Here is a 22,883-nt window from a genome sequence, read left to right as displayed (position 1 = left end):
TGTATTGCGGCGGCTGCGCGGTGCTGTGCTCCTCCCCGAGCCATGGCGGTTCGGCTGCTGGCTGTGCTGCGGCTCCCCGCGCCCCGTGCCCTCGTCCCGGTGCTGGTCCCGTCCTCCCGGCCCCGCTGCTGCACGCCGGGCTCGGAGCAGGGCGATGCTGCGGAGCTGCTGGCCATGGGCTTCAGCCAGGCGCAGGCCCGGCGGCTCCTCCTGCTGCAGCCGGGGCTCGAGCCGCAGCGGCGGGTGGACACGGCGGCGCAGCTGCTGCTGCTGGGGCTGAGCGCCGAGGCGGCGCTGGGGCTGATGGAGCGGAGCCCGAAGCTGCTGCGGATGGGGAGCGCGCAGCTCAAGGAGCGCGCCGGGTACCTGCGGCGGCTGGGGCTGGAAGGAGGTAGGGCCGGGGATGGGAGGAGGCCGGGCCGGGAGCGCCCCGTGTCCCCGCTCAGCCCATATCCCCGCTCATAGCCCGGCTGCAGAGCGCTGCGGGCCGCTGCCCCGAGGTGCTGACGCTGCCCCGGCGGAGGATGGAGGCGGTGGTGCGGCTGCTGCGGGAGCGGTGCCTGTTCACGGCCGAGCAGCTGGCGGAGCTGCTGCGGAGCTGCCCCCACGTGCTGCTGGAGGAGCCGGACCGCGTGCAGCTCCACTTCCAGGTGCGGGGCGGAGCGCCGGGATTGCGGGCACGGCCCGGGCGGCGCTGAGCTCCGTGTGCCGCTGAGCTCCGTGTGCTTCCACGCGCAGTACGCGTACTTCAGGATGGGCGTCCGGCACAAGGAGATGGTGAAGGCCCGGCTGTTCTGCACGCCCTTCGCCGAGCTCAGGAACCGCCACATCTTCCTGGAGCGCCGGGGGCTGTACCGCACCCCGCACAAGGGGCAGAGCCAGAGCGACAACCCGGCGCTGCGGGACGTGCTGCGGCCGGACGACGGAGACTTCGTGGCCGGCACAGCCCGCGCAACGAGCCAGGAGTACGAGGTGTTCAAACGGCTGCTGGCACGGGAGGAGGAGGAGCAGGAGATGGAGGAGGAGGAGGATGAAGAGGAGGACGAAGAGGAAGAGGAGGGCAGTGCTGCACTGCACGCACATGGAGATGACAAGGACCTGCCCAGCACCGAGCCCTCCCGAGCTGCCCCGCGTCCCCCCCCAGCTCATTGACCAGCTGCTCCACACAATATAGCGTTTCTATAAAGTGTTTTTATTTATTTATTAAAAACAAAACCAAACCGAACAAAAAACAACCCCCCTCCCCCCACTCCGAAAATAAAAACACCAACACCCACGGAACCCCAATAACTAATTTCTTTTAAAGACTAAGTTAAAACCTTTTGGCTGTGTTTCGTGCTGTGCTGGAGGCTGCTGTCTTAGCGCTGCAGGGAGGGCAGCTCCAGCGCAGGGCAGCAGAGGGGCCAGGCCCCGCTGTGGGGCACAGCCCAGCCTGCTCCGGATCCTTAAGCTCACAACCCCAGGGGCTGGTTTTCCAACGGGAGGATCCCATTGCGGCCACAGCCTTAGAGATAAACAAGGGCTCCACCTGCAAACCTGGTTCTCCCCATGGCAGAAGCATCCCCAGCGCTGCAGGGCACCCTGCTGCTTAACCCAGCGCTCAGACAGGCACTGCAGGGCTGTCCCCCCTCCTGCCAGGGACACAACACTATGTAACTACGATATATCTCTGGTACGTATTAATTTATAATATACACCGTGTATGGCAATACACAAATCTATGTTTAACTAGCATCGTCGTACAAACTCACAACAACTAGGAACGTTTCTAAGCTACTTTTTTTCCCCCCCCTCCTCTTCTTTGCTGGCTCTGCTACAGTCACCGGGGGACCCACAAACAGCGCGGGGATGGCAGCAGCCCCACTGGGTGACAGGGTGCAGGGGGGGGTGGCACCTTGTGCTGTGTCACACTGAGCGCAGCATCACCCCCTGCTGCCAGCCTGCCTGGTATAGGCGAGGTGCTCCATCACTTTCTGAGCTGGAAAGGTGGTTAAAACCACACATTGTTTATAAAACAAAGTAAAGGACAACCAAATGGGGGCAGTGGAAGCTGCCTGGATGTAGGAAACAGATGTAAAGACCTCCTCCCCACCAGACCGTGGGATAGCTAAGGCTTTGGGGTCCATGTTCAATTGTTTTATTTGGGGGTTATAGGTAACTTCTTATAACCTTGGGTTATGAAAACAGGTTGGTAGAGCTGCTGGTGGGCTCAGCCTGTTGGGTCCAGAGCAGAGCCAGAAGCCCAAAGGGGCTGAGGGACCCCCAGGGGCAGGTAAGGCAGGGCAGGGCAAAGGCACTGCTGGTCTGGCAGAGAGAAGGCAGCGCTGCTTGGATGTCAGTCTGGCTGCGTGTCCCTAATGGGCTGGAGGAGAGGGAGTGGCTGAGGCCAGGCAGGAGGGTGGCCCTGCTGCGTTCAACCCAGTGAGCAGATCTGATCTTCCTGGTGTTTCAGAAGCCCTTAGATGTGACAGGATGAAGCTCCTACTGCTTTGAACCCTGCAGAGGGGCAGGAGGAGAATGAGCTGGTGTGCAAAGGGCCCCCAACCCCCAAAAGCCCATCCAGCTTGTGCCAGCCTTGGCCTGGGACCTGCCCCCCATCAGAGCTTCTGCCTGTGCCTGGAGCAGACACTTACACTATGGCTTCTTCAGTGTGTGACTGTTGCTTCGTCTTCTGCAAGGGAAGGAAGGAAAAGACCCCTCAGTCCTGCAGCACCTCACCCATTGCTCCCACAAGGCGCTAACAATGCAGCCTTGAGGTACAGGAGACACAGTGAGTGTGCACATGCCTCATGAGCTGCCCTGCACCCCTCCCTGCCCACAGCACCCCAGGGCCCACACTGTGACCCCCAAGCAGAGGGAGGGCAGTGTTTCTGCTGGCTGTACCTGCTGGTGTTCTTGGAACCGGTGCTCTCGCAGCTCTCCTTGTAGCATACATCCTGGTGTACCTTGTATACCCTCTTGTACCTGCACACAAAGAGAGAGAGGAGCTGCATGGAGTAACAAGGACAGAGCTGTGTTTGTAACTGCTGGAAGGAGGTTTCCCCTATTGATATGAACGTGGCTGACTCTTGCACGCCTGGGCAAAGAGCTGGGCTGCTGTACCTGTGCCACAAACAGGCTGGGATCATGGCAGAGGCCCCCATGCCCCAACATGGTGCCAGCCCTCTAACAGGGACAGGTGGCACTGAGCTGGGCTGGCAGGCAGGGGTTGCACCATGCCCTGATGTGCAGGCTTTGCCAGGCAGCCAGAAAGGCCACGGCACGGGACAGCCCTGTGCTCACTCTCCCTTCCCTGGAGCCGTGCCGCACTGACAGCCTTGGCTCTCGGCACCAGGGGAAGGGGCAGCACAACCCGCGGGCAGTACTCACAGGTAGTGGCAGGTGCCTCCTTCCCACACAGGGAATGACTTGGTTTCCGAGTACAGCCGCGTGCACGAGTGTGGCACCTTCTTGCAGGCTGCTTGGGGAACAGGAGAGGGGGGCTACCAGCACGCCCACCTCTGGCCCTGCCTGCCTGTGCCCTGGAGGCCATCAAGGCCCCCCAGGATCCCCCACTGCAGTCCTGGAGCTCCAGGCTCTGTCACTCGGAGTGGACCCTCTAGAAGAGAGTTCCAGCCTATTGGTACCAGGGGACACAGCAGGATCCTGGCTGCTGGAGGCTCAGCCAGAGCCTGGGAGCTGGGTATGGATGGGGCTGCTCAGTGACCTGTGCCCTATGGGACCCCATTGCTGGGATGGCTGCCAGCCCTGTCACATACCCTACAGTAGCGCAGCACTCACCTAGCTCACAGTGCCTGCCCTTGAAGCCCGGGCTGCAGTCGCAATGGTAGGATTCACTCTCACTTACACAGGTGCCTCCATTCTTGCAGGGGTTTGTGGAGCAGTTCTGCCTGATGCCTGGAAAAAATATGCACTGCCATCAAGCAAAGCCGTGCACATCCATACGGTCAGCTCCTGCCAGCCATGCCCAGCCCAGACTCACTTTTGCTCCATGCCTCTCGCAGCTGCAGTGCCAAACTGCTCCGGCTGGGCTCCTCGGTGTTCTCCAGCCTCATGGGAGCCTCTGGCTCTGGGCAATGAGAGGGTCAATGTGACTTCCAGCCTGAGCCAGACCCAAAAGCAGCCCTTCTGCAACAGCAGCAGCAGCAGGCAGGGGGACCCATCCTAGCATCATGGGGCTGGCTACGCTTGGGGCAGCACTTCAGCCCTTCCCTTTTGGAACCTGGGGTATAGCAAACCAGGGGTTCGCTTGCCTCAAGCATGAGGCAGCATCTGCTGCTGGCAGTGTAGGTCAGCTCATGCTGCATCCCACCTTTCCCATCACTCAAAAGCCATCTCTGGGCTTCCCAACTTGCCAGAGGCCACCCCTCTCCTTAAGTGGGGCAGATATTTGCACATCCAGGGAGAGGTGGGCAAGTGGCTCTGCCCTGCCCTATGGCTCCCACAGCCTGCCTCATTGTAACCCTATCCTGGAGGAGTCAGCACATGGTGACAGAAGGGGGACAGAAAGGCAGCAAAGCACTTACGTGTCTTCACAGTGATGGATTTGCTTGGCAAAGTGCCGAACCTGGCACTGATCCTCCTCCTGCCATCCACCAGCTCAGTGAACCTGGGGGAGCACAGCCGTAAGGGTGCAGGCCAAGGCAGGATCCTCAAAGGCTGGAGGCAGCCTGAGTGAAGCACTTGCAGGTGGTTCATAGCACAGTGCAAGTGCTGCGGGCAGCTCATGGAGCGAGGCTGGGGTGGGCAAGGGGCACAGCCCAGCTGGAGCTAAGCTTGGCTACAGCTGGGGAAAGGGGCTGTGCTCAGTCTGCCAGTGCCTACCTGGGGGCTGGTGAGGGCTCCTCAGCTGTGTCGTGGTCTGCGAGCAAGCGGAGCTCGGGCAGGAAGGCTGGGGGCAGCCTGTTGCGCAGGACACGGGGATGGCCAGCCTGGCTCCAGCGCCTCTCCGGAGCCCCATCCTTCTGCACTGCAGACCACAAAGAGTCAGGCTTAGAGAGAGGCAGGCAGCAAGATGGGTCCCTGGGGTGCCATTTAGAGCTGTCTAAGGGAACACGATGCCACCTGGGCCACGTGCTGCTCCCTTCCCCAGCAATGGATCACTGAGATGCAATTCTGCACCCCTCCAGCAATGGGGGACCCATCCCATACCCAGGCACCTGCTTTGGGGGCAGAGACGGGCACTCACGGGTGGTGACGTAGAGGTGGATGGGCTCGCTGTGCACTTGCCCTTGCTCTGTGTTCTGCACAGCTGTCACAGACAGGCGGTAGCGCTGCATGGGCAGCAGGTCCCGCACGGTGTAGGACGCGAGCTTCCCGTTGGGCACATAGCGGCTCTTGACGCTCTGCGCAGTGGTGACGTTGATGATGTAGCCCTCCACCGCACCCGTGGGCGGCTGCTCCCACGTCATGGACACAGAGGTGGGGGTGACGCGGGAGGCTGTGAGGTTGCGGGGGGGGAGAGGCCCTGGAAAAGGAGGGAGAGAAAAGGATCAGTGTGAGTCTGACCTCGCGCCTCTCAGGGAGCTCGACCCCAGCCCAGCAAAGGCCCTGGCAGCCTGCACCACACAGCCCCACTCACTCGTCCACACGTGGAAGGGGGCTGTGGCCAGACTCTCCGAGGGGTGATCTTCTGTCCCCATGCCACTCAGCGTTGTGACATGGACAATGTACCGCTCTCCTGGCTGCAGGTCCCTGTGGAGGTGGGCAGGGGACATGAGCGGGGCAGCCCATGAGCACAGCTGGTCCCACCGCCCGCCTGCCACACTCACAGGAAGGTGTACTTGGCCACGCTGCTGTTCAGCTCCACCGTGCGGTCTTCCAGGTCCCCAGGCTGGCGGATGGAGACACGCACCCTACTGACGGTGGAGTGTTTGAGCCGGTGGAGAGCCCACTGCACCGTGATGGTGCTGGCCGTCACGTTCGTGATCTCAAAGCCTTCCACCGGACGCGGTCCTGGCCGGAGCGAGCAGAGAAGTGCGGAGGGCCACGGTCAGCAGCATCCTTCCCGCATCCCATATCTCCCATGCCCCAGCCTGCCATCTGGACCAGCCTTCCTAGAGCCACCACGGGCACATCCACAGCACCACGATGGCTCAGTGTCACCGCCCTGCGTCCCCTGAGTCAAGAGCACTCAGCCTGGTCCCCATGTTGATTGCTCCTCAGCAAGCATAGAGCTCATGGGTCCAGCTCGTAGTCATCCCCAGGCCTGGTGCTGCCTGCCCGGCCTCTAGCCTCCACCCAGCCACACACACCAGCATGGATAAGGCCCAGACCCAAGGCTAACCCAGTGGCAGAGGCTGCCTGGCTGCCCCACACCCTCAGGCCCCTGCTGCCTGCTCCCAGCCCGAGGCCACCTCTAGGCTGGTGCCACACATGGGCAGCACTGGGGTCAGCCTAACTCAGCACCAAGGGGATCCAGCCCCTGGGCCTCCCTCGCTGTACACGGAAGTTTTTCCAGGTCCAATCTCTTTCATCCTCAATTTGCTTTCAATTTATACTCCAGCCATCCACAGGCCAGGGATTACATGTGATGGAGGATGCAGCAGCATCTGCTTGTCCCACAACAAGGGTCCATGCTCAACGGAGCTGTCATCATGCTCCACTGCCCCCACCCACAGAGCAGAGGTCTCTTATGCCTGCTGAGCCAGGCTGGGCTCCAGATAGCAACACAGGGGTCATTTTCTGCTGGGCACTCCAGCCTCACCACCCAGCCTGCATTGAGGCTTTACCAGGCTGACTACAGCCAGGCCCAGACCCCAACAGCAAGTGCAGCACGATGCTGCAGCCACAGTAGCCTTAGGAGGCTTGGCTACTCTTTTCAGACCCTGCTCTCACTAGCCACAGAAGAGAGTTAAAAAACAAAACCATCTACTCCAAGCACTTTCAACCCAGGACTTCAAGGCCTGCACACCGCCTTTTTCAGCCACACCATGGCCAGCAGGTTCAGGCTGGAGCAGACCTCCAGGACACGAGAAGTTGGAGGCAGCCCTGGGTAGGGCAGCGGGCTGGGAGCAGTGCCCCAGGCACTGCAGGGCCTGTACTCACAACCTGATTCCCTTGAGGACGCTACTCACTAGTGCGCGTGGTGAGCATGACAGGCCTGCTGATATCATTCTTGTTGTTCACGTTGCGTTTGACTGAAAAGACAGAAATATTGTAGGCTCTGCCGGAGGCTAATGCCCGCAATTGGTGGGCAGAACGACTTCGGTCCACAAAATCTGTCCTGCGGTAAGAGCCGTCGAAGGATACGTACGTCACGGCGTAGCCGTCTATGAGTTGCCTGGCGGCTGCGTCCTCAGGAGGGTGCCAAGAAATCAACACACCAGTGTCCTCCACCCTTTCCACCTTTAATGAGGTTGGTGGCAGCAATTCTTCAGGGTGTGGGCAAAAGCAAAGGGGAGAGGTAATGCCATGAATCTTTAGAGAACACACCCCAGCAACGAAATGCAGATGGAGGACAGGGTCCTCTCTCTCTCTCTCTCTCTTGTGTTGCAGCTTGCAGAAGCCCTATGGCTGCCACTGGCTGGTCATGCCAGGTGCCAAGCGTCTGCTGGAGGAGCCATGGTCACCCAGCCACCCCTACAGGCCTGAGCAGAGCCAGGGCGAGCAGGCAGCCTGCATGGCAAAGCTAGGAATACAGCATCTGCCTCCAGCTACTGGACCACGTGGGAACAGAGTTAACAACCTTCCTCCAGATTAACACCCCACGGGGATCGCTTAAACCAGATTAGGGGCCTCAAGGATGCTCCAGCTCTGAAGCTGGAGGCTTTAAGCCATTTTCTTTACCTCCTCTCCCAGTGGCATCCAAAGCAAATGCAACCCCTTCTACACTGCTGGAGCCTGGAGGAACTTGTCCCCGGCATCCCCATGTGCCTCATTCTTGTGCTGCTGCTCCTCCAGCAGCCACCCAGCACCTGGTATGATCAAACTCTGCTGGCATCTGCCCTCAGCATCCACAGAGCCGGGGCTCCCCTGGCAGAGGTGAGATCCAAGCCCTGCCAGGGGGAGGAGAGCTGCAGGTCCCCGATGGCCAAGCCCCTTGCTGGTGGGTGACAAGGCAGGCACACCGCTGTTTAGCCCCTCACCACGTCCAGGTGCTGCTGCTCAGGGCCTTTACCTTTTTCGCAGCTCTTGCCTGTGTAGCTCACTTTGCAGGTGCAGCTGTGGGTGCCATTGCTGGGCATGCAGTAGCCTCGGCTCCCACACGGGCTGGAGAAGCAGGGGTCACTGGCTGCAGAATGGGAGAGAGACATTAATGGCATTTAATGCCTCAGCAGCAGCAGCCGTGCAGGGCTGCAGCACTGCCCTCCTGCATGCCTCACCTGTCTCACAGTGGTAACCAAAGAAACCCTCTGGGCACACACACAGGTAGGAACCTCCATCACCTTCACACTCCCCTCCATTTTGACAAGGGTCTGACTCACAGGCGTCCACTTCTGCAGGAGAGAGCAGGCTGGCAGTGAAGCACCCGCAGCAGGCAGTGAGTTGATGTGCTGGCAGCCAGCCCCATGCATGACCACAGCAGCAACACAAAAGTGTAGCCTAGGGCTGCCAGCCAGAGTCCACCTTCAGAATCCCCTGCTCAATGCCACGGTGGCCTCAGTGCCCTGCCTTGCCAAGCAGACAGGCACCCTGTTCTGCCCGAGCCCTCTGCTGGGGCTGTTCCCTCCCCAAGGGACAAGTGTCAGCTCTGCTGCTGGCAGACACAAGATGCAGTGAGCAGCACAGACAGCTGAATTCTCTCCAGGGCAAGGTTAAGTCTGTATCCCCAGCGGCATCTGAGACTGAGTGCCAACCTCGTGACAGACACCCAGCACCTGCCTTGGCACAGGTGCTGGCCGTGTCCCTGAGCCCAAGTGACAGCCCCTGCCCAGCAGGGTCCCTACCTTCTTCACACTGGGTCCCCACGAAGCCCTCGGGACAGGAGCAGGCAAAAGAGCTCAGGAGGTCCCTGCAGGTGCCACCGTTCTTACAGGGCTCTGATTGGCACTCATCAACTTCTGCAGGGAGGAGACATGCTCAGAGCAGAGCCAGGGCTGGCAGGCAGGACAAAAAGCTTGGGGAGATGCAGTTTCTCCTCCCCATATCATTCAGAGCCCAGCAAACACTGATGTGACAAGCAGGGGGGTGTTGGAGGCACATGAAAGCCATTCAGGGGATTCAGACCCAGCACCCTCGGAATCACAGCTCCATCAACGCCAGATTGGCATGGATGGACAAGCATCACGTGCACCCTCCCCATGGGGGCTGGGGGCTCCTCTGAGCCACAAGTGGGCAGGAGATGGAGGCACACAGGCAGCCCCCTCTCCCAGTTGCATGACTGTAGCTGTACTGACAGCCACCCGTAGGGACTCCCTCCTCTGCTCCCCATGTGAGCTCTGTGCATTCTCTTACCCAACTCACAGTGGAGGCCCGTGTATCCTGGCTCGCACACGCACAGGAACTCAGCGATGCGGTCTTTGCATTGGCCGCCGTTCAGGCAGGGCTGAGATCGGCACTCGTCAATCTCTGCAAGAGTTTGGGCAGGGGGCAGATAAGGTGAGCACCAGGGTCCCATGGACACAGGCAGAAGCAACACAGCCCCAAGGCAGGGCCATGGCTCAGCCACTTCCTGACACTGCCTACCGTCACATTCAGGAGGGTCGCTCCAGACGCCCTGCGAGCGGCAGACGCGGGGGCTGTTGTGCTGGCTGAGGACGTAGCCCAGCTCACAGTGGTATTTGGCCAGTGAGCCCACCGTGGTGGAGTTGTAGGAGGCCTGGGCATGCTTCACAGCGCTGGGCATGCCGCAGTCAATCTCTGCAGAGAGATGGGGAGTCAGTGTGGCTCAGGCACCTGGGGCAGGGCTGTGGCAGCACAGGACCCTCACCTGTCCCGCAGCGCTTCCCTGTGTAGCCCATGGGGCACGTGCACACAAAGTCCCCGCCGAGGTCCTCGCAGGTCGCACCATTCTCACAGGGACTCATGAAGCAGGGAGATGGCACTGGGAAGGGCAGAAGGCACCGGTGTGGAACCAGCAGGGTGCAGAGCAGCTGCCACTCCACCCCCAGCTGTGTCCCTAAAGTGGTTTGGACAGCAGGGAAGAACATTCAGCAGCACTCTCACATACCGATCTCGCAGTGCCGTCCAGCGTAGCCCGGGGCGCAGTCACACTTGTACTTGCCAATATAGTGGAAGCAGGTGCCCCCATTCTGGCAGGGCCCTGAGGCACAGGGGTCCGGTTTACCTGTGGGCAGTGGAAGCTGAGTCTGGAGCAGGACACACGCAGCCCACCTCCCCTCGCCATACCAGGGCTGTACCTATCTCACAGTGGCGGCCGGTGAAGCGGTATGGGCAGGAGCAGTGGTACTCGCCATCAGCCTCCTTGCATGTGCCCCCATTGCGGCACGGTGCCGTGCTGCAGAGCCGTGGCCGGGCTGCAGGAGAGGAACACGAGATGCCCACCGGCTCTCCAGCAAGGCCCATGCCCCACGAGCCAGGCCCTGTTCTCTCTGGCACGTACCTCTCTCGCAGTGCTTGCCCAGGAAGCCTGAGGGACACTCACAGGTGTAGGAGTCATCCTGAGTCTCGCAGGAGCCCCCGTTCAGGCAGGGCTCAGAGTCACAGGGGGATGGCACCGCTGCAAAGCCAAATTAAAACCTCAGAGCTACAGACCCTGAACACACCCGGTCCGTGTCCCTCCCTGCACCGTCCCCATATTCCAGCCAAGGGCACTCACTGTGGTTGCTGCCGTAGTCGGTGTGGCACACGCACAGGTAGCTCCCACCATACTCCATGCAGTAGCCACCATCTGGACACTGCGTGTTCACATTGCACGGCGTGGTGGTCACTTCTGCAAACACACAGCAAGAACCTTCATCAGCTGCAGTGCAGCACCTTCCAGCCAGAAGCAGACCCCAGAGCTTTGCAGGGCTTAATGAGATTGGAGGGACTATGGCCCCCCCACACTCCTCTCTCTGAAGGCCGTAAGGATGGTAATGGTATTTTGGGATGCAGGAGGGAGCTACAGCATGCTCAGCTAGAGCTTCCATCTCCAGGCCATGCCCAGGGCTTTGCAAAGGCACACCACAAAGCACAGCAAGAGTGACATCTCCTCACTACAAAGAGCATATCTCCAGGCCTTAGCTAGGCTGCTGTGCTAAGTTTGGACACAGGGTGGATCCTTCACATTGGAGCCAGGCTGGTGTTAGGTGTCCAGAAGAGGGAGCAAACACAAAAAAATTCGAGCAGCATGTAAGAAGCCATCACCTACCAAATTCACAGAGCAGGCCAAAATACCCTGGCAGGCACTGGCAGACGGTGACATTCCCCTCCAGGCAGCTGCCCCCATTGCGACACTCACAGCCCTCAGTTAGCTCTGCAAGAGATGGAGGGAGTTCCCTTTGTATTATGGTGCCAGAACGGCCTAACTGGGGCAGTTCAGGACCCATAGCCAAAAGCCCCAGGGCACAGAGCTCAGTCCTGGAGCCCTGAACAAACTCTGCATGGGCAGCTTCTCCCTGGGATTGCACAAGCAATCCCTTGCCTCCCCAGCAAGGTGGCACCCCAATGGAGACTCTGGGTACTCACTGTCATGGCAGTCCTGCCCAGCATAGCCTTCTGGGCAGTCACAGGCATAGCCTTGCTCCAGCTCCAGGCAGCTGCCCCCGTTCTGGCAGGGGTTGGAGAGGCAGGCGCTGGGCACACGGGGGCCACCTGCAGGGAGGGAGATGCTGCTGGGGATGTCCTGGGAAGGGACACAAGAGGTGCCCTTTCCACACATCCCAGTGCCACCGTGACATCCCCGCACTCACCGTATTGGCAGTTGTTGCCATAATAGCCCGGGGAGCACGTGCAGATGTAGCGTCCCGGGCGGATGTAGTTGCATGTCTGCCGGTTCCTGCAGCTCCGGTCCTCGCAGGAGGAGGGGTCTGGAGGGGAGGACGCGATGAGCCCAAGAGGGGGGCAGCGGGAACTGCCGCTGGCTGCCCCGGGCATGCAGGCACCAGGCACCTGTCTCACAGCGCTGTCCCACGAAGGGCTCCAGGCACACACACGTGTAGTTATCAACCAGGTCAACACAGTGCCCTCCGTTCAGGCAGGGGCTGGATTCACACTCGTTCACGTCTGTAACACAGGGTAGGGAGGGCTGGTTGGACACACACAACACCACAGACTTACAGCTTCAGGGACCAAGGAATAAGGCTGGGCTGGGACAAAGGGGAGGGAATGCAGCTTGACAAAGTGGGACACAACTCCATCCCTGCCAGATGGGCTCCTGCTGCTGATCAGTGCCCACCTGTCTCGCAGTCTCCTCCTGCATACCCCGGCTGGCACGTGCACACCGCTGTCCCATTTACCACCTGGCACGTCCCACCGTTCTGGCACACCTTGGTCTCACACGGTGACTCTTCTGCAAAGAAGCAAAGGACAGCAAAGAGAAGGGGGTGGATCAATCCACACGCAGGACCAGCACACCGTGTCCTCTGCCGCTGCCAAGGCAGTACTGGGCAAGGACAGCTCAGAATGCTTCCATCCAGCTTTGCTTTCTGGGTACGGGATCCCTCCCCCAAAGGAAACTCCCCGCTCTCCCTCCCTGCCGGCACGAAGGCTCACACAGAGCCCAGCGCCAGCGCGGGGCGAGCCGGCACCGCCAGCAGAGCCTGCCCCGTTGCTCTGCTCCGTGGAAACCTGGCTCCAGTGCGAGCCCCTTGGCCATCAGCCCTCACTGCTGTCCCCACGCCCAGAGGAGAGGTGTTGTGAGCAGATGCCTTTTTCCCCCCGGCGGATGTTGCTGCCTGCATTAGCAGTGACTCATCCGGAGGCGAGCCGGGGCTCGGGAGCCTAGGAGCGAGCCCAGGTGCTCCCAGGGGCTCAGGACTCGAGTGCCACTTGTAAAAGCCCCCCATGGAGCAGGGCTCCCCCAAGACCCCTGCTCAGGCACCAAGCACCGGCGCTTTCCAGCGCAGAGAAAGCAGCGGGCACGATGCTCACAGCCATGCTGGGACAAGCACTCCTGGGAGCAGGCTGCCAGCGGAGGAAGCGCTCGCTGCCAGAGCAAAGTTTCCTTTGCTTTCAGCAAGTTGTGATCCAAGACCGCGGTGCTCGGCGCCCAGCACGGCTCCCGCTGGAAGCCGCTCGTCCCCGGGGCACAGCGGGAGCTGCTGTACAAAGCCTGACTGCCCGGAGCTGCTGTGCCTCCAGCGGGTGACCACAAGGCAAGCAGACCCTTCCCCAGCACTGCTCACAGTCTAACAGGGGCTTCCCACTAAACACAGCTGGGGAGGCTGCAGGAGAGCAGCTGCCTGTCATTGGCTCCTCTACGCTCTCAGAAAACAACTGAGATCTTCCCAGCCTGCCCACATGAACTCTGCACATCCCGTAGGCACGGTGCAAGGGCACATGGGGTGTCTGAGAGCCCCAGAGCCCCACTGCATCTCCATCCCTGCCTGGGGATATCGGTGGTTCTCTGAACACTGTGGACATGGCTCAGAACCAGGAGGACTGCCCAAAACTGGGGCAGTAGGATGGGGCAGTAGGATGCTTCACAGCAACTCTGACACCTGTGAGCTGGCTCTGCCGACCTGGTGGCACAGCCCCCAATGCTCCTCCATCCCTAGGCACCCCACTCCAAAGGCAACATACCCATGCACATGCATCCCCTTCCCACACAGGGCAGCTAAACGCAATGCTCTGCTCCAACTGCCTGCAGGGAGGAGCCAATACATCTCAGAACAGATCTGGGATGCCCAGCAGGCACGATGGGTGCCAATCACTCTCCAAGCAGCAGAGCCCACTCTAATGGCCAAATCTCAGCGCGACACTCACCGATCTCACAGCTGGCACCTCTGAAGCCTGGTGGGCACTGGCAGCTGAAGCTGTTGACGCTGTTGATGCAGGTGGCTCCATTCTGGCACGGGTGAGACAGACACTCATCCACGTCTGAAAGAGCACGGGGAGAACAGGGGCTCAGGGCAGGCAAGGAGGCAGCAGGGAGGCTGGAGGCACAGGAAGGCTGCTCACCAACATGGCACCTTTTCCCTGTGAAGCCCGCCAGGCAGGAGCAGGTGTAGGAGGGGTTCCCAGTGATGCAGTCCTCGATGCACTTCCCCCCGTTCAGGCAGGGCCGCAGTGTCAGGCACACGGAGGCTGCGGAGACACGCACGCCCTCCGCTCACAGCCCGCTCCGGCTGGGCTGACACGCTGCATTCCAGCCACGCAACCGCCGGGGTCCGTCCCAACATCCATCCAGCCCCGCCGTCCGTGCATGGGGCTGGATACGGTCACCCGGCTCTCCAGGGAGCTTGGGGAGCCCGCACTTGGGGGCTGTGTGCCCCACAGATGGGCTCGCTGCTCACAGGCAGGGTGAAGGTTTTATTCTTGCTTCAGGAGTGGGGAGGCAGGGCCAGAGCCCTACTGGGCAGGGACAAACAGTGAGTGTTATCCAGTCAGCCCTTGCCTATGGCCCGGGGCAGAGGGGAAGAGGGATGGATGGGAGAACCTGTCCAAAGCAAACCCACAGGTCATATGAAACACGCGTAGATTAGCGGGTAAGAAAACAAAGCCAGGGTGGGGCAGGGACAAGGAACAGGAGGCCAATGGCTCTGTGGAAGTTGCGCTGGGATGGCTGGGCACAGCCCCTGTGCTGCCTTGAGGCCCCACAGGACAGATGAGCTGCCCTAAGGGTGACAGCCCAGCCCCACAGCGGTGCCAGGGCCCCTCACATTTCCCCTCACCTCCTCCCCAGTACCCCACAGCCTGTATTGGTCTCAGGAGCTTTCCTCCCCATTGGCGTTTTCCATCCCAGCACAAGCGGGTAGATCCCAACCAGACTGGGGATCCCCAGGCACAGAGCCCAGCAGCCACACTTCCTGCAGCCATGCAGGGGGCTGGTGGCTCCAACAATGGTGTGCCCATTGCTGCACCCCCTCCCTCCCCCCCCCAAGCCCCTCGAGCTGTCTGCTCCACCCGTGGGTCACTGCTCTCTCCCCTCGGGGGGTGGGAGGTGAGGGTGGGGATTGAGGCAGGGAAAGATAGGGCTGGAGAACAGTTTGGGGTCGGGTTGGGAGTTAAATAAACCTAACTGCTGTCCTCTTACTTGTATTGCTGCAGCCCCCCACTTGCACCTGGGCATCATCGATTCTGAACACCCAGCGCCCGGGGATACCCACATTTGTCGTCATCTCCACGTCAGCGATGTCGTCAGTGCGGGATCCGGGAATGTTGAAGTAGCGCTTTCCATCACCGGCGTTAAAACCTGCCTGGAAGGACAAGGGCAGAAAGCAAAGAGCCATCAATACCACAAAACAGCATCCGAGGGGCTACGGCATGAGGGGGTGCTCTGCTGGACCACACGCCGTTGCTACCACGCGGGTTCTTTCTGCATCCCTGCAGTGATGGATCATTCCCTGGGATGACTGCTTTTCCCTGTGCTGAGGAGCACAGGCTCACTGTGCTCTGTTTACATCCGTAAAACCCACCCTGCTCCTGAATTTGGGGATTCAAAACGTGTCTCTTTCCTCTACACCTGCGATTTCCTGCAGGCGGGCAGGCAAGGAGCCAAGGACAGATCAACTGGTGGTAAATTCACACATCCGAATGGGGACTGGGTTGCATTTTTTTTTCCCCTCTTAAACACAACAACGCACACAAGGATGAAATAAAAATACAAGCGAAAGCTGTGCTGGCCGCAGCAGCTGACGGGCTGCTCTTAAAGTCTGAGGTTAGGAAGGAAAAGGAACTAAGAGGCAGCAGCCAAGATAAAGAACCGTGGTTTCGTTATAACAAAGTCCCCTATATGGTCTCAGCTTTGGGAATGAGAGCACACACGGATATTTAAGAACTTTAAAAAAGCAGGGGGAGGGAGGGAGCCACCACCAAAAATCCACAGGCCACACCACGCTGCCAGAGCGGCTCTAGGGAATGCAAAGAGCACTGAGTGCACTGGGCTCAGACACTGCCTGGGGGAGCTGCTTACCTGAGCTGCGATGCCGCCAAGCCCAGCAAAGTCCCCCCCACTGCTGGCGTGCATACCCGTGGTCCAGGTGATGGACTCATAGTTGAAGATGGTGAAGGAGAGCTTGCCGTCCGTGATGAGGACGATCTGGAAAGTGTTTACCTGCGGGACGGAGGAGAGAAGGCAGTGAGGGAGCACAGTCACAGAGTGAGCGGGTCAAAAAATTACAGCGTGCAGCAGTAGGGGCTTCCTTCAGCACTGACTCCTCTCCCAGAAAAGATGGCCATGAGCCCCCAGCCCGCGGGAGCAGCAGCACCAGAGCTCAGCTCACTGTACAGAGCAGCACTTTTGTGCCAAACGGCCTCAGCCCATGACAAGCCAAGACTAAGGAACCCCAGTGCCTCACACTGATACTCTTTCAGAGACAAATTCCTATTCCCAGCAGTGCTGCAGGGGAGGACAGCGAGTGGCACAGCCCTACAGTATGGTGGAGCAGCCAGCCCAGGGAGCAAGAAGTGGCCAGCATGCAGCTGCTGGGGCTCTAATGGGAAACAGGAGGTTCTCCAGGTTCTCCAAGTGCAGTGAATACCGCACTCCTGAATGGGAAATCAAACTTATTCTGGTATGAAAACCTGCCTCTGGATCCCTGAAGCTTAGAAGAAAGCTGCAGGATGGCGGTCAGGCTCACAGCAAAGAGGAACAAAGCCTCAGAGCCAAGCCTACCACCAGCACAGGGGCTCAGAGCTCCAGGCACAAACCCAGGCTCCTCAGCACAGTCAGAGGGGAACCTGCTGAAGACACCAAAGCTCTGTTTCCTTCATTGTTACTCTTAAAAAGAACCCACCCCTAAGCAAATTGCTCCCTCCCACATCAGAGAATGCCAAGCACTGCCCACTCCCATGGGTGCCCCCAACCACTCACCGGAGAAAACGAGCTTCCCCCGAAGAAAGTGACTCGGTACCAGGTAGCGATGAACACCCACTGAGCGGAGAAGTCGGGGAACTCGGGGAAGTACTGCGCGATGTCTTTGGTCGCCCGCTCCAGGATGGCCCGGTCCTGGCTCTCCCGGTAATACACATCACCAGCCCGTCGGTTGTCCACGTCCGCCCAGAAAGCCGCCACCACACGCCGGTCCTTGGAGATCGGGAAGGCCACCGGTGTGAACTGGGAGACCTCCTTCAGGAAGGAGATGATCCCGTTGTTGTTCACCTGCAGACAAGGGGGGAACAGCAGGCAAGGATGATGCCGGCCCTGAGCTGCGCCCACGGGGCCATCCCCGCTGCCCTCTCAGCCCCAGCCGTGCTGAATTCTTGTTTTAAAGGCACTTTTTGCTTCGCCTGTTCCCCCCGCAGCCTCCTTCCACAAATATTTGAGCGTTTCCCCTTCCTGCCCTTTGAAGCACGGGCGGCCAGGCCGGGAAAGTGGCCTCACCCCCCGACCTCCACCAAACAAACCCAGCCCTGTTCTCCTGCCAGAGCACTGCCAGGCCCAGCAGGATGCCTGCATGAGCACCGGCCTGTGCTGGGGGCACACAGAGCAGTGGTCCATGATGGTTAATGAGAGGCACCCAGCACAGTCGGCCCACTGAGGCCTACCAGGCACAGGCAGGCAGCACGGGGTGCCCACTCTCATGGGCCCTATGTTCCTAGTGCTGATTAACTCTGTTAATTAGTGGCTGGGGAGGTGTGGGCACACAGGTGTGACAGTTCCAGGGGGGCTGCTTCACCCTGCAGCCCTTTGCATTGGCTGCGGCCATTTGTAGGGTCCCAAGAGCCACAGGCAGCGGCACAGGGCAGGCCCCGCTGTGACTGAGGGAAACGCCATTCCCTTTCAGAAAACCCTCTGTAACCTCACAGTGTCCGCAGAGGAACATTCTTCCCCTTATTAAAGCAAGATGGGAGAGAATCAGTGCCAAGAAAGGGGTTTTTTGTTTGTTTTACAGAGGAAAGGGCAGGCCCGGAGGGACCCCCAGGGTCAAGCCCTGCACTTTGGGCCTCGTGCTCTGGCCACAGCTTGTGTGTGGCTCCCTGGGGACATGAGGTGACAGCCACCCCTACAGGGCCACCCCCCTCAAGGCAGACACCGAAGCCATCTGGCCCTGAGGACAGTGCATCTTTTCATCCCAGAGCAATCCCTGTGCCAAAGACACACGAGGTTGAACCAGCGAGGTCCAAGCAATGCGTGCCTGCAGCTGAGACAACGGATCAGAGCATCCCAGCAGGAATGGGCACAAATCGTGGTGTGCCCCATCAATCTGCTCTGAATTGTTGGTCAACTTGGGCCAAAAGAGAGAAATGGGATGAGCCCACTGAGACACCAACTGTCCAAAAGCACAGGGAGCATGACCGCCAGGTAATCCACACCTGCCCATCTTCTCCTGCTCCTCCAACCCAACAGAGCTGGGTTTCTCCAGCCCAACTGCCCATAGGACACCTTGCATGCCAGCTGCTCCAAACGGAGCCGTGCACAGCAGGGTCCCAAGCAGGATCAGGCTGCCAGCTGTGTGTCTGCCCATGGCACAGACATACAGGCTGGGCTCCAGAGGGGAAAGTATGGGACAGGTCGCAGCAAGCCCCTGTGCCGTGCCCATCCCTTCCTGCATGTTGGGCAACACCCAGCCAAGCCCAGCAGCCTGCACAACCCTCCTCTCGCTGTGCCAGGTCCCTGCAATCTGTGCAGAGCACTCCCAGATCCCAGCTCGCTCAGAGGCCATCAGACCACCCCTCACTGCTTCGATGATGCTTTGAGAGGAAGCATCAGCAGTCAAGGGTTCATCCCAGCACACTGCTGGGTCAGCCCAAGATAAGCACAACGATTGCTCCTTCCCAAGACCTCAGCTTCAAGGCTTGGCACCAAAGCGTGACTGTGGTCAGGCTATCTGCCTGCTGCCTCCCTGAGCGACCAGCGTGATCGTGGTGCATTCAGTGTCAGCAGAAATGAAGGCTTTCTGGAGGCTGGCCAGCATGGAGAGAGGGACGGGGACACGGACATGCTTCCACTGCTGGGTGCTGCCGATGGGAGCCCATCCCAGAGCAAGACAGAACGCTCCTTAGAGCTGATGGCCGCTGCATGGGACACGGCCGCACACCAGCATCCCCGGGTGGGAACGGCACGGAAAGCAGAAGGTCGTACAGCCCTCGGAGGAAAGGCAATTTTAGAACGCTCAGCAGATGCCAGTGCGTCCTGTCAGCCCCATTAATGACTCGCACATGGAGAGCGGCAGGCACGTCCCACATCTGCCGCTCAGCTCCCGGCCCGAGACCCCACAACATCTGCTCCATGCCCGGCCCCACCGGCACCGCCCGGCCCTGCGGCCGCCTCCGCTCGCTCCCTAAAGGCTGAGCTTCGCTGTTTGCCCTCGGTATCGCTCCGGATTCAACAGGGCTCACGCAGCCACCCGTCTGAGAGCTGCAACGGGAGCGTTAAAGCAAGAGAAAGGAAGGCAGGAAGGTGAGAGAAGAGGCTCGGAGGGACAGAATTGCGGCCGGCAGCCTCGGACCGCGGCACGGCCCCGCCTGCCCCGCTCCCCCCTGGGCGGGCCCCCACTCACGTAGAGCCCGGTGTGCCCCGCTCCGAAGAAGGGGAACGGCACGGAGAGGGGCCGCAGCTCGGAGCCGCCGTCGTCCTGTTTCAGCGTGGCGGCATCGCCCTGCGCCGGCCCGAACGGGTAGAAATCCGCCAGCGGCACCACGCCGCCCGCCCGCAGCCACTCGCCCAGCAGCGCCGCCAGCGCCACCCAGCACGACAGGCCCCGCATGGCCGCGCCCGTCGCACTCCGGACCGAGTCTCGCTCACGCCGGTACCGGCAGCAGCGACATGGCGGAGCAGAACGGATCTGAACGGAGCCCTGAACGGAGCCGTGCCCGGACCGTGCCCGCAGCTCCCCGCTCTGCGCTGCCCGCGGGGAAACTCGCTCGGCGCGCCCCTCGGGGGGCGCATTTGCATAGCCCGGGCTCAGCTGACCAATAGGAGAGCCGATCGCGTGGCGGGAGTGGCTATGCAAATGAAGGAGGCGTGGCCGTGGGGTCCCCACGCGCGGGGTGTTCGCGCGGCCCCGGTTGGCGGCTGCTGCCATGAGCGGGGCCCGACAGCGGGGGGGGGGGGGGGGAAACAAACGCCGGGATTTGCCTTTTTTTTTTTTCCCCTTTTTATTTTTTTTTTTCAGGTGCTAAAAATATTATCAGGAAATTCTTTCCAGGAATGCCATGTTTGAAGTTCCGCTGCTCGGCTCAAGGGCCTCTTTGTCTCCTCGGAAAGAGAAAAAAAAGAAAGAAAGAAAGAAAAAAGAAAAATCAGGCTAATTAAAAAAAAAAAAAAGAAAGTAGCCAACCCAAAGCAAGCCCGAAACAACGCGGTTATTATCCGGAGGGTGTGCTGGGAAACGCTGCGGGGAGCCGGGGTGCCACAGGGGGATGCCGTGGGCTGCAGGTGGCCCTGGGGGCGTGAGAAACAGTGTGGGGGGTGTTGGGATATGGGGTGGGATGGGGGGCTGCGCTCTGTGCCCCCACGGTGCGAGCGCTGCGGTGAGGCCGTGCTGTGCGCTGAGCGCCGGCCAAGGACCGCGTTATGTAAGGGCTGAAGGGCTGCACTCACAGCGTGGGTGCCGTCAATGCAGAGAGAAGGGTCCCCAAAGGGAGGGACACGCGGCGTGGGGAGCAGCCCCCTCCAGCAGGAATCAGCTCACAGCGCAATGAGCGGCACCCCCAGCACAGTGCAACCCCCAGTGCTGTGTCCGTGGCCCCAAAGGCAGCGCTACGCAATGCACTGAGCACACGGAGCTCAGAGAGAGCAACGAGGCAGGCCTGGCCCTTTAAAAATCTCCTGGAAGGCAGCGTTGAAAGGAAAAGAGAGGGGAAGGGAAAAAAAAAAGAAAGAAAGAAAAAAAAAAAAGGCGAAATCCAAAATAAATAAACGGCCACATCCGGATTTCCCCCCTGAGACACTAATAAAGGGTTTATGAGTTTGATACGAATTACCCTCCCTGGCCACTCGCAGCTGATCTTCTGGAAGGCATTAAGGCTGTGCTCCTCTCACCATCCCACAGGACACAGTGATGTGGGGGTACACTGCAGCCCCCGGCCCCGCTGCCGCCCCACACCCACATGCTGGCCCTGCTCCTGCCTGCACATGGGTCACATCCACCCTCGGGGTTGTGGGTACAGGCTGACCCCACACCCCGATGGTGCGACCCCTTTTAGCCAGAGCACCCCATGTACCCACTAGAGCATCCCTGCATGGCACATCTCTTGGGGAGGGGGGTTCCCATCCTGCAGCATGGATGGGTTTGGGGATGTAGTGATGGCCTCGTCGTGCTGTCGGAATTTGGGACACTAAATTGAAAGCAGGAACCAAGGCAGGAAAACAGCTGTTGGCCACAGCCCGGAGCCATTTCCTCTGGGTCAGAAGATGGACCCAGTGTGAAGCCGGGCTCAGCGCTGGGGAGGAGAGCAGGGAAAAGAGCCCTTTCCCTCAGCATCTGCCTGCACTCTTGGTGCTGCCTTTCCAAAGTGCCTCTTTCCCTCGCCTGTAGTGGCTGCGGTGATGCATTCAGAGCTCTCCTCTCCTTTGTCAGCCCTCAGTATGGGGCCAGGAGCCTCCATGCCCACCCCAGGTTTGCTGAGAGCCATAGGGCTCAATGTGGCTGTGCACCAGGCTGGGAACCGGAGCAGGTCCTGGGGTCACCTTCTGCTCGGGGTCTGACAGAGCCACATTCCCGTGCACAGAGCAGAGCGGCTCCACTGAACATCACCGTGAGCCATTTCCTTCTGCTCGCTGCCATCCTGCAGGTCACCAAGTGGCCACCAGCCATCAGTGCTCATCCAGCCCACGGTGACCGGGTGCCCCTGGGCCCCATGGTGGCACAGTGGCTCTGTTGTGCCCGGCTGTGCAGAACAGCACTCACGGTGCGGGAGCACGGGATGTGTGTTGCAGTAACCTCGCTATTCTTGGCCCCCCTCCAGCCACTTCCCACCACACGCATTCATGTGCATGATTAGCGTTCTTGCATTCTTTGAATGCGGGCCAGATAATGAGTTCAAAACTTCATTAAAACATAATCTCTTCCTCGCCTCCCCCCCCTGCCCCCTTTCCCATGCACACGCACACACGTGTGCACACACACGCATCCCAGGGCCACCTGGAGGGCCCCCTACCCCCCCGCCTAGGGACAGGGCTTGCAGGGACCGCCAGTGTCACACATGTGTTGGGGATCAGCGGGGACACTCTCTGGACTTGGCCTAATTAGCTGTAGCAGAGGGGGAGAGCGAAATCCAAACCATGTGCTTGAATTTAATACGAGTGCTTTCGTGCTGACCCGCTGGCCCCTCCACCCAAACGCACCAGGGCTCAGCAGGCTCTGCATCTTTAACAGCTCCCCGGGTCTCCCTGAAAGCCCCACAGCACGTGGAGCAGCTCCGGACCTGGGCTGGGTTTTCTCTCCATTCCCAGGGTCCTACAGGGAAGGAAACAAGGCCTGCAGCTGGAGGCACTGGGGGCTCTGCTAGGTGCAGGGTTTGCTTGTGGTGCTGCCCCTGGACACGCTCCATCCCCCTGCCCCAGGAGTGGGGTCACTAAGGAGAGAAGGACGGTGGGGTTCAGGCTGCGGGCACCTCCAAAAAGGAGGTGGGAGCAGGGCAGGGGATGAATGTCATCTCCCAAGCCGTGCTGGTGCAGGACCCAGGGCTGAAGGTGGGACCAGATTCAAAGCAGTTAAAGACAGTGGGAGGGGGGCAACCGCTGAGCTGTGGCTTTCCTTTGTGCAAGCAAACCTCTCCACTGCAGTCCCCAAACCAGCAGCGTCCTGACAACTTGTAGAATCATCACATCCCTGAGGTTGGCAAAGACTGCTAAAATCATCTCATCCAGCCGCCTACCCATCCCTGCCATACCCACTCATGAGGCTGGAAAAGAGCTCTAAGATCACCAAATCCAACCATTGATGGTGATG

At 60.0% G+C, this 22,883-nt stretch overlaps 2 protein-coding genes across 21 annotated transcripts; one reads left to right on the top strand and one right to left on the bottom strand.

Annotated features, from left to right (window-relative positions):
• Positions 1-37: 37 nt before the first annotated feature.
• MTERF4 (mitochondrial transcription termination factor 4) lies at positions 38-1,186 on the top strand. Its single transcript, XM_015871081.3, has 3 exons — positions 38-391; positions 466-650; positions 739-1,186. Exons 1-3 carry the CDS (start codon positions 43-45, stop codon positions 1,150-1,152), a joined length of 948 nt encoding a protein of 315 aa, XP_015726567.2. The 5' UTR covers positions 38-42; the 3' UTR covers positions 1,153-1,186.
• Positions 1,172-20,184, bottom strand: SNED1 (sushi, nidogen and EGF like domains 1). Of its 20 annotated transcripts, XR_014933171.1 has the most exons (34): positions 19,488-20,184; positions 16,859-17,146; positions 15,959-16,099; positions 15,080-15,242; positions 14,005-14,130; positions 13,810-13,923; positions 12,281-12,394; positions 11,995-12,108; positions 11,796-11,912; positions 11,572-11,697; positions 11,255-11,359; positions 10,721-10,834; positions 10,505-10,621; positions 10,302-10,418; positions 10,112-10,228; positions 9,872-9,985; positions 9,628-9,801; positions 9,397-9,510; positions 8,889-9,002; positions 8,325-8,438; positions 8,120-8,233; positions 7,256-7,373; positions 7,077-7,139; positions 5,772-5,955; positions 5,582-5,694; positions 5,189-5,467; positions 4,825-4,969; positions 4,527-4,609; positions 3,983-4,069; positions 3,781-3,897; positions 3,370-3,457; positions 2,884-2,964; positions 2,634-2,671; positions 2,122-2,496 (listed from the first exon to the last, which is right to left on the bottom strand). XR_014933171.1 is itself a non-coding variant. In XM_085512762.1 (33 exons), exons 1-32 carry the CDS (start codon positions 20,010-20,012, stop codon positions 2,635-2,637), a joined length of 4,665 nt encoding a protein of 1,554 aa, XP_085368888.1. In that variant the 5' UTR covers positions 20,013-20,184; the 3' UTR covers positions 1,172-2,496; position 2,634. The 20 variants fall into 20 exon arrangements, 15 of the variants coding, with proteins under 15 accessions (XP_085368888.1, XP_085368889.1, XP_085368893.1 ...); XR_014933170.1 differs by lacking the exon at positions 3,370-3,457 and having other exon boundaries at positions 1,172-2,496; XM_085512762.1 differs by having other exon boundaries at positions 1,172-2,496; positions 3,370-3,460; positions 7,077-7,373; positions 10,505-10,630.
• Between the last annotated feature and the right edge of the window lie 2,699 nt (positions 20,185-22,883).

Source organism: Coturnix japonica, chromosome 12 (genome assembly GCF_054131305.1).
Source record: "Coturnix japonica strain WE chromosome 12, WE-NBRP24, whole genome shotgun sequence".
NCBI lineage: Eukaryota > Metazoa > Chordata > Aves > Galliformes > Phasianidae > Coturnix > Coturnix japonica.
The sequence above is the reverse complement of the archived record's forward strand: the minus strand, read 5'-3'. Positions and strand labels throughout refer to the sequence as shown.

Bases quoted from the DNA above. Each gene is read 5' to 3' on its own strand.
- MTERF4 (XM_015871081.3), top strand. From the start codon at position 43: ATGGCGGTTCGGCTGCTGGCTGTGCTGCGGCTCCCCGCGCCCCGTGCC. The intron at 392-465 runs GTAGGGCCGGGG...CCCCGCTCATAG, and splicing joins GCGGCTGGGGCTGGAAGGAG to CCCGGCTGCAGAGCGCTGCG. The intron at 651-738 runs GTGCGGGGCGGA...TTCCACGCGCAG, and splicing joins GCGTGCAGCTCCACTTCCAG to TACGCGTACTTCAGGATGGG.
- SNED1 (XM_085512762.1), bottom strand. From the start codon at position 20,012: ATGGCAGCAGCCGCCAACCGGGGCCGCGCGAACACCCCGCGCGTGGGG. The intron at 11,360-11,571 runs GTGAGTACCCAG...CATCTCTTGCAG, and splicing joins TGGGCAGGACTGCCATGACA to AGCTAACTGAGGGCTGTGAG. The intron at 8,234-8,324 runs GTGAGGCATGCA...CCCATTCTGCAG, and splicing joins TGGTTACCACTGTGAGACAG to CCAGTGACCCCTGCTTCTCC.